Below are 12,906 nucleotides of genomic sequence, written 5' to 3'. Positions count from 1 at the left end.
TTAAATAAAAGCACTTTTCATTCTCTTAAGAATATTCAGCAAAGCCCAATATATTTTCTGGGACTTCTTTAACTGTGGACGTCCTTATTAATGCACTGAAAGAAAGGACTTTGTAATTGCTTTAAATACATAAAAAGTTTTATTTCTTCTTGTTGAAAGTTAAATAACCTTTACAAGATAGACTTTCACAAGAACAAATGCCCAAATCAGCATGAAAGTGCGATGAGGGAACTAATGATCCACATCTGTGATAAATTAAATATACATATATTGGCTGAATTATTATTATTTTATTTTTTTTGCGACGAAAGCGAAAATAAACGCGTGGGTTTGGAAGGACACACCTTCCATTGAATCCCTTCTAGTTTCCAGAGCGAAGTGTTTCTTCCTCATAAGACAGTTGAGGGCGACAGAGGGAAATATGCGTCCAGTGTCTCAAATCTTCAGCATGCCTACTAAGTACTTGAGATTCGGCGACTTGACTAAACGCTTGTACTTCACTTCAGCAAACGATGTCTGTGCCTCTTTGGACTTAACTTTCTAGTTTTCAGCATCATCGGATCTATTACTGTCAGATGGAAAAGTCTGCATTGCGCCTCGCAGGTTTCTCTCTTTGGAAAGCACTACATTTGTCAATTGGGAAAGACTACGGCATGTAGTGTTGTAATACAGTGGTGCATTAAGACCTTCAGCAGTTATTAAGGGACGTTGTGATATGGAAGTAAATCAGCAACTCTGTCATGTCTTGACTGCAGCAAACACTCCCGAGGAAGAATGAAGTAAGCGCGATGGAGCCGGACAATGCCCCGAACTCCAGACTCAAAGCAGCTGGAGTCGGGGGGTGAGTAACGTCATGACAATAGATAGATAGATTTCACACAAATGTTAAATGGGTCATAAATTAGCCTGTTGGCTGTCAGCTCGGTTACATAAGGAAGAATGAGTTCGCGAAGGGAGGTCCGTTATGATGTCCATTCTGAAGTTTATGGAAACTTGATGAATGAATGGGACAGAGAAAACGTGTTTAACTTTTTTGAACAGCATTCTATCAGAACCAGAAGTAAAGAATTGTTTTGAGCAAAATATGCCTATTTGTTTTAGATTAATTTTAATAATTTAATGCTTTAAATTGTGTTTTGTAACCAGTGGTTAGTTTAGGAGTTATTTACTTGTTTTTTTAGTGTCCTGCTCAGCTGTTTTGTCAGGAGGCTATTTAGGCTACTTAGTATTTCAATTGTTTTCCAGTAAAATATCTAAAATCAAACAAGATCGGTTCGCTTGAGAAGCTAAAATGCGTAACACACTTTTTCAGTGAACTGTAAAAAAATAAAATAATTGTAATACATTTTTTACCTCGTTTGGCAAACTTTTTTTTTCTTTATTTTAAGCAAAGATATCTGACAGAATTTTGTGAGGTAGCCTATAATTTAAGAAAAAAAAATATTATGAGTATAATTACCTATAAATTATATAGTTAGTTTATTGATAGATTGATTGTGTTTTTCTCCAGATCCATGTTTGGTGTTTCTCTAGCCTAAGTTTTCTCATTTGTATAACTGGCATAGAGTAATCAGTTGTTACAGATCTTGATTGCATTTGTATACAATTTCCATTTTATATACTTTATTAGGGGTGAAATCTTGTGTTTAGATTAGTGCTGTCTCTCTCTTGCACTCTCTGAACTGTATCATTGTCCATGGCAAGTGTTTAGTTCTTGTGGCTATGACAGAAAATGCTGACTAAAGTAAAATACAAAATTTGGTCACGAATGGCATTCCCACATCCACAGTGTCAGCACATGGGGGCAGAAAAAGAATATATAACTGAACACCAGAGTGACGGGGGAGTCTTAAGATGTCATGTAAATCCACATTTGCTTATTGTCATAGACTAAACCATTTTTGCTGCATAGTGCAAATTGATCAACACTCATTATAAATACCTCAATATATCTGCACTCGTCAATCCATTTCTTGGAGTCTCCATTAGAATTTCAGTGACACAGCAGGACCAACTAGACCACCCCTAATTCACAATTTTTTCTTTCATGTTTCTTGGGTGATAGATCAAATTTAAGAATTTAAGAAGAATCAACTCATATTGGATCTGCACCAACCTAAATATTGAATTATGAATTATAGTCAATGAGTGCATTGAATCATTGACCATAATTCAATGCACTCATTTTAGTGTATCGGTTTTTGATTGATTTAAGAGCTTTTAGAATGAAGCTCTCAGAATTTCCTCGCCTTGGCATACCGAGAGGAAACACTCACTTTCTATATGGAGCATCGCAAATTTTTGGTATCCAGGCAGATGATAAGCTTTGACTGCCTACTGAGCAGAAACAGCTGTTAGGGCTTTACAGTAAATACTGCTGCTGCTGCCAAGTGTTACTGGGTCTACAGGCAGATGGAGCGTTGCTTTTGGACACTGACTAGACTGATAATTTAGATGGATGTGATGATGCTTTAGTGTAGAATGGAACAATGTGATCCCAATACTTTGTTTTCTTTCAGTAACGGAGAGAAAAATAGATCAGTGGCAAAGAGTTTTTGGTTCTTTGGTTTGACCTTTCATGGGTTTTAAATAACTCTCTCAGAGGCCTTGTTGTTTTCTCAGTGTTGCAATACACTACTCTTGGACCTTTAAGCTGCTTGTCACTCATTGTCATTTGAGAGATTGGACACATAAAATAAACTTTGAAAACAGATTTCTAGTCAGTATGCATGTGGGAAATAAATGTTTGAACTTTATTAAACTCTTAGGATATACACTACCATTCAAAAGTTTTGGGTCAGTGAGATTTTCTTTTTAAATGTAAAAAAATAAAATAATATTTTATTTATAAATATAATATTTATTCAGCAATGGTGCATTAAAGGGGACCTATTATGCAAAATTCACTTTTACTTGGTGTTTGAACATAAATGTGTGTCAGCATGTGTGTACGCAACCACATACAAACAATGTGTGTACGCAACCACATAATGGTAAAAATCCACCCACTCATTTTTATTAATCCCTATAATTCATAAGCAGTGTCTCAGAATAAGCCGTTTTCAGTTTCTATGCAATGTGATGTCACATATGCTTAGGCCCCGCCCACAACTGCTGATGGACTCTGCCCTATTAGAATAGACTCCGCTCTGTGTGAGCTGTACACAGTCTGCCATGTTTATCTCATCGCCAGAGCATTTTACAGCTACTAAAGTTAATTCAATCAAGAGCAGTGAGTGATTTTCTGTTTTTCTTTTGTTATTTTATTCATATTAACGTCATATATAGCAGAAGGTACTGTATATTACACTGCTTTCACTTTAATACACAGATCTAATATACACATGCAATTTATTTACTTGCTATTTACATTCACAGACATAACCGACTGTGTTCATGTGAACTTTGTGTTTTTTACATAACCTTGTGTGTGTTATTGACAGTTTTAGCACAATAAGACGAGAAAGAGAACTTAGTTTAATACTCACGGGACGCTCTGTCTGACATCCAGCTTTCTGTGCGGGTGCTTCGGGTGTGCGCACTCAGAAAACCATATATCAGAAGTTTAGACTGATAAGGCTTTAAAAAGCATGCCGATAATAAACTTTCATGATGATGAATCACTGCAATGTCACGTGAGCGTGACCGCGATAGAGATGATAATCAAAACCAAACAGATGTTTTCGTTTTTGGCAGAGTAATCCAATGAGCGGTACAGGCTTCGCCCTTTTCTGGAAAGCAGGGTGGGGAGCAGCAGCTCATTTGCATTTAAAGATACATCCACGTAAACAGCATGTTCTTTCTATCCATTAAAGAATCCTAAAATGCATACATTTTCACAAAACAGTATTAAGCAGCACAACTGTTCTCAACATTGATAATAATAAGATATGTTTCTTGAGCTCCAAATCTGCATATTAGAATAATTTCTGAAGGATCATCTGGCACTAAAACTGCAATAATGATGCTGAAAATTCAGCTTTGCAATCACAGGAATACATTACATTTGAAAATATATTAAAACAGAAAACAGTTATTTTAATTTTTCACGTTATTGCTGTTTTTATTGTAAATTGATCAAATAAATGCAGACTTGGTGATTGATCGTAAGTCTTCTTTAAAAAGTAATATTAATAAAAAACTTTTGAATGGTATTGTGTAAACCAGTTTTATTTTAAATTCATTGTCTTGGGTAGTTCTTCTGTGGTTCAAATTTGTGGATAAGGCATAACATTAATATTGGCAGAAAAATGACTGGAAATTAATTAATATTACTAAGTTGTATCTACTGTTGATTAATGCTTGAGCTGTGATGTTGCCAGGAGGCATTGTAAAATCACAAATCAATTTCAACTAAATGTTGATTTGGTCAGTTTGTAACTGTAATTCATGTTTTTTTAACAGGAGAGCTGTCTTTTTCTGCATGGTTCTTTACTGTACATGCTGTCTGAGGTTTTCACAAGCACAGTCTGCAGGTAAGTGATTTTCATTCATATATTTTTTAAAACCTCTATATTTTCTAACACAATTTTAGTGCCTGATCAGCATGCAAACTATGCTTATGTTCACTTTCACCATGGTCTTGACATCTGTGTCATAACCCTGTACGTTACATGAGCACATGGGTTCATTGAAATCCAAAGACCTCACACTGCCTTGCAATAAAGTTTGAGGATACTTGACAGGACTTGGATAAATAGACCTCTAATGTTACAACCCATTGGAGTTTTCCATGAGTCAGAGGTGAAAGAGGCTATAGGTACTTAGTTTTTAAGAAGCAGTATGCTCTGTATTTGCCAGTGTTAACAATATTCAGATGATATATGGAGCAGCCTTTGATCAACAACATATGACTGGCCTGAGTCTGTTTATTTTTCTATAGTAAATCAGAAGCCATTGCTTCTGTGATTCTATATGCTTTGTGTTTGATTCCAACCTCATTTGAATGGCATTGTGCCTGTCACTGACTGAGTCTGCTTACTGTAGTAGTTTTGAATATTGGACAGATCCTGTATTTACTTCTAGCATAAATAATGCTGGTGGTCTATTCCTGCAATATACAACTGTCAATTCAAATGTGGTATTGTGCTTTGTAAAGATTCATTGAAATTACAGCACTGAGCATGACATAAAGGACTAGCATGTGCACTTTTTAAGATGTTAAGATGTACATGTTTGTTTCAATCAAGTGGTCTAAACTTACGGATTCTCATTCAAGGTGTGTCTAGATTTCCCACATCTGCTTTGACCAGATTTAATGTGGTGGGTGGTTCATAACATCTGTCACATTCAGTCTAACTCATTCAAGTACACATAACATGTGGTGCTTCTGTGTCAGACATTAATGAAATGCAACAGCCATCATGTTTTAAACAAGTCATGAAAGGTGCCTTTGTTCTTGAGTGTATGTTTGATGTTTTTACCATATGTGAAAGCCCATATAGCACATTTTCCCTCTGCTGGCTGAGATTTATCCAGGTATCCGCTGCATGACTTATGATCAAGTCATCTTTGTGAGCCGTTGCTGGATAGTTTCTGGAATTCTTCTCTAGCCTTTGCTCTTATCTTAAAGTATGATTTCCTGGGTATGACATTCCACTTTCCACTGACATTTCATTCTGACGTAACGTCCTGTTGCCCTTGAAATTATGATAGATTTCACCTTGCTTCTGGTCTAGTGATCTACACATTTTACTGTCCCATTTCAAATGCATCTACTGACTTAAACAAACTGACATTATTAGATGAGAAGGGAACTGAACAGAGCTGGACGATGACATCACTGATATCTACAGAGCTGCTTTATAGCTGAATTGAACTCATTTCATATTTGATTATCTTTACACAGTTATTGAACAAAACTGGATCAACATTGAACTGACCTCAGCTGAACAATGACACTATTTTCTTTTTAGAGATACTTTACAGCAGAATTAAACTGTTTGCATCATTGATTCATTATTTTCCAGTTGATCCCTGTAACGGTGCTTTGAAATAAACTGTATTGTATAAAGCACTAAATAAATAAAGGTGGCTTGACTTGACTTGACTTAACTCCATGGAACATTAGAGTCTGTAACAGGGCTCTTACTTTGACTTTTACATTGCATCCTGACTATGGCTGCCACCTAATAGTCAACTAAACATTAGTTTAGTTGACTATTAATGGCGAAGTTACACAGTCCGTAATGGACAGATCGTTAACAATGCTAGTCCGGATGTGGTAATTATGTCGGGCTGGAAATCCAAACACTTGACTTTTATTTATTGACCTCAAACATTTTATTATTTATTATTTGAAACATGTAAGTAGTAGCCTTAGTTAGTCACTTTACATAGCTGCTTACTCAAACGTTAACCTAGATTAATGTGTGCTATTATTAGCCGCATATCCAAGTGTTCATGCAGAGTGTGGAAGATAAATTAGTATTGCATGCTAAACTTAAGGTGCATTTCTCTCTAAATGCGCATCCACTATACTGTGGAGATGACGAGTTTGTGTGGTCAACTTTACCTTTGAGAGTTATTGGAATACTTCTCTAGCTGTTGCTTTTAGTGGTAAGTATGATTTCCAGGGTATGACATTCCAATTTCCACTGACATTTCATTCTGACATCGTTCATCTTTTCAACCGACACAGACTCAGAAATCACTAGTTTATTAATAAATTGTTAACATTTTCAGGTAGTCTCCTTGCTGTTTTTTCCAACACATTCATAATCATTACTTTTGCCGGTGTGCTGTGGCAAGCTTTATATATAAAGCAGTATCAGTATCTGGTGTGACCACCATTTGCATCACGCAGTGCAACACATTTCCTTCGCATAGAGTTGATCAGGTTGTTGATTGTGGCCTGTGGAATGTTGGTCCACTCCTCTTCAATGGCTGTGCGAAGTTGCTGGATATTGGCAGGACCTGGAACATGCTGTCGTATACGCTGATCCAGGGCATCCCAAACATGCTCAATGGGTGACATGTCCGGTGAGTATGCTGGCCATGAAAGAACAGGGATGTTTTCAGCTTCCATGAATTGTGTACAGAGCCTTGCAACATGGGGCCATGCATTATCATGCTGCAACATGAGGTGATGGTCGTGGATGAATGGCACAACAATGGGCTTCAGGATCACGTCACGGTATCTCTGTGCATTCAAAATGTCATCAATAAAATGCACCTGTGTTCGTTGTCCATAACATACGCCTGCCCATTCCATAACCCCACCATGGGCCACTCGATCCACAACATTGACATCAGCAAACCGCTCACCCACATGACGCTATACATGCTGTCTGCCATCTGCCCTGTACAGTGAAAACCGGGATTCATCCATGAAGAGAACACCTCTCCAAAGTGCCAGACGCCATTGAATGTGAGCATTTGCCCACTCAAGTCGGTTACGATGATGAATTGCAGTCAGGTCGATACCCAGATGAGGATGGCGAGCATGCAGATGAGCTTCCCTGAGACGGTTTGTGCAGAAATTCTTTACTTATGCAAACCGATTGTTGCAGCAGCTGTCCGGGTGGCTGGTCTCAGACGATCTTGGAGGTGAAGATGCTGGATGTGGAGGTCCTGGGCTGGTGTGGTCACACGTGGTCTGTGGTTGTGAGGCCAGTTGGATGTAATGAGAAATTAACATTCAAGTCACAGGCAACAGCTCTGGTGGACATTACTGCTGTCAGCATGCCAATTGCATGCTCCCTCAAAACTTTCGACATCTGTGGCATTGTGCTATGTGATAAAACTGCACATTTTAGATTGGCCTTTTATTGTGGCCAGCCTAAAGCACACCTGTGCAATAATCATGCTGTCTAATCAGCATCTTGATATGCCACAATATTATCCGATTATTTTGACCGTCCGTTTACACGTTCTTTCAACTGTGACCCATATCTGATTCATGTGTTTACACTTGCCATACTATCTGAAACATCGCGCATGCTTAAAGGGTTAAATTCTCTTGCACAGATGGGCGGACGCAAAATATGCTTGATGCTAGCTCTGCGATATATGCGAAGTTTGCCAAACATCACCTTGATTTTGAGGCGAAGGAGGACGAAAAGTGCCATTGTTGCACATAATAATAATAATAATTCGTTACATTTATATAGCGCTTTTTCTGAGACCTCAAAGCGCTTTACATAGATGGGGGAATCTCCTCAACCACCACCAATGTGCAGCATCCACCTGGATGATGCGACGGCAGCCATATTGCGCCAGAACGCCCACCACACACCAGCTTACTGGTGGAAAGGAGACCGTGATGAAGCCAATCAGTATATGGGGATGATTAGGACGCCATGATGGACAAAGGCCAAGGGGCAAATTTGGCCAGGATGCCGGGGTTACACCCCTACTCTTTTTCGAAGGACATCCTGGGATTTTTAATGACCGCAGAGAGTCAGGACCTCGGTTTTACGTCTCATCCGAAGGACGGTGCTCTTTTGACAGTATAGTGTCCCTGTCACTACACTGGGGCATTAGGACCCACAAAGACCACAGGGTGAGCACCCCCTGCTAGCCTCACTAACACCTCCAGCAGCAACCTGGTTTTTCTCAGGAGGTCTCCCATCCAGGTACTAACCAGGCTCAGCCCTGCTTAGCTTCAGTGGGCAACCAGTCTTGGGCTACAGGGTGATATGGCACATATGCTTCAGTTATTGTGAGTGAGAGAGATCTCAGGACTGGTGGGAGCATATTGTGCTTAAAAATTGGCTTTAACGAGGAGCAGTGGGTCCGAAATTTTGTTGTGTACAACAATATGTTGTGTCAACGTTTTTTCATATTCCTCTCCTACCACAACACAACGTTTCGTCGGGCCATCTTTGCAGATGCACGTCGGGGTTTCTCTCGCCATTAAACCGCGGAGACGTTGCCTAATGCCTCAGAAAATCCGATCTGCCTGTGTACATGACAGTCGCATTGGCACATATCCGATTTATTTCCACATATGAATGAGGCCTGAAAGCGATCTCGAAATATTTTTTTTTCCTGTTTACACTGTCATAGAACACATCGGATCTGTGTCACATATGAGCAAAAAATCGGAATTGGGTCACATTTCACTGACAGTGTAAACGAGGCCAAAGAGGCTTTATATAACGAGAATGGAAGATTATAGTGTCCCTATTCATTGTATATGTTGAAAAAAAGTGTAAGATGTAATGGCAATGCATCAATGGTTTGATGTGGCAAGATCAATTGTGTCAACTGGTCCTAAACTCGCTCACACTGGCCCTAGGTCAGTGGGTCATGCTTATCGCTGAGCCCTGCTTTAAAGAAGTTTATTTCATGCTGTTTCAGACTCCTTACTGTGATTTGTGAGTAGAACCAGCGGCTGTTCTTCATGTGTTCTTTTGAGGTGCATCGCAGGAGTCTTGTTTTTGTTCGAGTTTTATGTCAGGATCTCATGTGATTAATGTGAAATTATTCACATCATTAATTTTCTAAATTCAGAGCAGTTGTTTTCCTGCTGTTTGTCAGGAGATGATCTGTCACCTCTTTCTGACATGCTTGATAATGAAGTGGCCATTATGTTAGTAAATCTGTTTAGATTTGCTTACAATACTACTGCAGACATAGTGCTCTCTTTCAACAATCCCGTCCAATCTGCTGATCATCATCTGGGGGGGGGGGGGGGGGGGGGGGGGGGGGGATTATTCCATTTACATGTGCTTTTCATTTAGTGCTCATTGGGTATATTTTATAACCGCAAATGTTGAGCTGGATTTTGTTTAGTCGGGATGTGTTTGGGTTAGATTTGGTTTTGTAATGCATACACTCATTTATTTTTATTCTAAACTCATTACTGACTGTTTAGAAGTGACAGCCCTAAGATAGATGGCATTGACTGTTTCTTTTACCACTTAATGCATCATATCTACTTGCTAGCAAAGGGATCGCATAAGGCATTATTGATATTGGTTATAGCAGTTGTTTTACAGCCAAAGAAAAAAAATCTTATGTATAGTCAATATTATTGTCTTGATTTCCAGTAAAATTATAATTTTGCAAAAGTAGCAAAATTGTTATAAAACTTAATAGAAGTAATTTTTTCTTACCCCACTGCTTTGATGAAAAAATTAAAATAAATAGTGAGGCTCATGCTTGTTTTTCTTTATTGGGAAACAAGACAAAAATACAGATTTAGAAGAATGGATCTACAGTATACTATGTACATTTTTTTTTTTTTTTTTTTGCCATCTTATACCCAAATCGACATATAAATTTTACAGGGACGTTTGAGATGCACTCCCACTCACTTCACTTGACCTAATTTATTGCAGACCTCTAACGATCTAATGAATTTGTAGTACAGTTGATGAATCTGTAAAACATAAGCCCACACAGTGCTATTTTTCTACTTGTAACAATATCAGTAGAGCATTTAATGGAAAACTGAAGCATTGCCCCAGATGAAACATTACCTTTGCCGCATATGTTCTACACATGCTTTTGTTAATGATATGTTCCTATAATGAGCTCAGTGTCTCAGTGTGTGAGAAACAGCTGCAAGCCTTCAGTCGACTGCGACGAGATCCATTTTGATCTAAATGGGTTTTTTTTAATTTTTTTTTTTATTATGTATATTAATTATTCCTGCAATTATTTGTGGTTTTCCTTTTTGTAGATGTGGACGTGCTACAAAGACTGGGATTGGTTGGGAAAAGACTGCCTGGGACACGCTCCACACCTCAAGGTGTCATCCCATTCAAATCTGGAGTCATCCTAACCCAGAGGGCGAGAATTGACATCCCAGTGAGCTCTGTCATCCCTCCATCACTGGGCTCTGCGTTCACTCTCATCCTTAGTGTATGTTCGCATCGCATAAACAATGCTTTCCTCTTCACCGTTGTGACAAAGAGGAAAAGACTGCAACTAGGGGTGCAGTTCATCCCTGGGAAGATCTTAGTTTACTTGGGCCAAATGAACACTGTAAATTTTGATTATGATGTTCACAATGGCCAGTGGCACAACCTGGCTTTGGACATCCAAGCCCAAAGGGTTACGTTATATACTTCTTGTGGGAAGACAAGTATGCATGCAGATTTGCATTTTAAAAATGAAGAAACGCTGGATCCAGAGGGCTCCTTTCGCTTGGGAAAAATGAGCCAGAGCTCTGTGCAGTTTGAAGGAGCCATCTGCCAGTTTGATATTCATCCCTCTGCTAAGGCAGCTCACAATTATTGTAAGTACATTAAAAAACAGTGCAGGGAAGCTGACACTTATCGGCCTAACCTCCCTCCTCTTTTACCACTATTACCCCTGGACCTCAATATGTCTGTCACCATTCAGACCCCAAACATTGTAACAGAGATGAATGACAGACATTTTAGCTCTAAATCTTCACTAACACAAGACAAGACACACAATCATGAAACCTCACAATGCCTGAACATGTCTACTTTAATGACATCTCAGTCAGTACAAAGCACAGTGCCACCAACGATAGCCCAGCCCACATTACAACCCCCCCTACAGGTCACAGCACAAACTGCCATGGCCTCCTTTGGGAGTAGGACATCACAAATATCTCCAAAGCCAACTCAACAAAGCAACCCCAGGAAGAACCTTGTAAGGGCTACTATAAGGCCGCAGATATTAAAAGAGGACAGGATGGCTGACACTGCCGGACCAACAGGCCAACAGAAGAACAAATTGGATATCCAGACCCCTGCCACAACACACCCTAAAACTTCTAGCACATTCACGATGTCTGAGATTACAACATTAGCATCACGGAGACCTCTACAAAAGGAGACCTCCTTTTTCAGAACCAAATCCACCTCTTTTGAGCCTGTCACCCCTGCGGCCACAGATGGTTTCCAAACCTTTGACTATGAACCAACCCAATACTCCCTCTTGGCAGGGTCACCGGGACTGAAAGGAGAACCTGGACCACCGGTAGGATGTTCTTTAATATTTTTTGTAACCATGCTCTTTGTATTTTTCACATTTGTATGGATTGAAATTGGTAAAATGTTCTGCTAACATGACCTAGAAGGTCTTAATCATTATTTTCTCATTGGTGCTGAGGTATTGACAACTTGTTCATAGATTTGTTTGAAATACATGATGAGTGAGTTCATGAAAAATTAAGTAGTAGTTAAGATTCGGTTGAGGGTTTAAAAAAAAAAAAAAAAAAAAAAAAAAATATATATATATATATATATATATATATATATATATATAAATAATGAACGATTGTGGTCTCAACCTGTAACTGGGTTTGTAACATATTGTAAGGTATAAAAGGTTGGGTTGATATAACTGTCCGGATATCATAATGAATAAAAAAAGTTTTCTTGCTCTCCTCAATAAGAGCAAGAAAACCTTATTTAGTAGATTCACAATGTTTTTTTATTATATCCTAGAAAAAAAAATATTTTAACAACATTATAAATATTTTAACTCCTTCACTGCTTATACACAAAAAAACCTTTTGTATTCCAAATCAAAGTCATATTATAAATATTTGAACTTCTTGACTACTTACTAATATTCAAAAAACGTTTGTCTGCCAAATCTAATGAAAGTCATGTAGTCACTAACTCAGTCATGTGGTCAAATCAACTTGCAGAAACATGCAAGAAAACATGCAAAAAACATAAAACCTATAGAGATGACCCCTGCACACCTTATGACTGTGTGTAATAGTCAAGGTCAGTAAGCCTCTTAAAATATCTGAAATTTTTATCTTTTTTTGGCACGGTTAGTTCAGGTTGTAAAAAAAACTTCAAGTAATTTGTCTGTCAGGCTAGCAAAATTATCCATTTATTTTACAGTAAAATGTTATTATTGCAGGATTTTCCCTGATGATTTTTACTGAAGGTGGGGACTTGCTTGCTGAAATACTCAAAGCTAAGTCAGGATACAGAACCATAACAACAAGGTCTTCAGCTTTCA

At 38.5% G+C, this 12,906-nt stretch overlaps 1 protein-coding gene across 2 annotated transcripts in view; it reads left to right on the top strand.

Moving 5' to 3' along the window:
- Nucleotides 1-413: 413 nt before the first annotated feature.
- col27a1b (collagen, type XXVII, alpha 1b) overlaps nt 414-12,906 on the top strand; it is a 116,669-nt gene continuing 104,176 nt past the window's right edge. For both annotated transcript variants that reach the window (XM_079871395.1, XM_079871394.1), the window contains exons 1-3: nt 414-841; nt 4,405-4,475; nt 10,631-11,904. In XM_079871395.1, coding sequence (XP_079727521.1) covers nt 789-841; nt 4,405-4,475; nt 10,631-11,904 — 1,398 coding nt within the window. In that variant the 5' untranslated portion in view covers nt 414-788. The remainder of the gene's footprint in view (nt 842-4,404; nt 4,476-10,630; nt 11,905-12,906) is intronic.

Source organism: Squalius cephalus (genome assembly GCF_949319135.1).
Source record: "Squalius cephalus genome assembly, chromosome: 5".
NCBI lineage: Eukaryota > Metazoa > Chordata > Actinopteri > Cypriniformes > Leuciscidae > Squalius > Squalius cephalus.
This window is presented reverse-complemented; position numbering and strand designations above follow the sequence as displayed.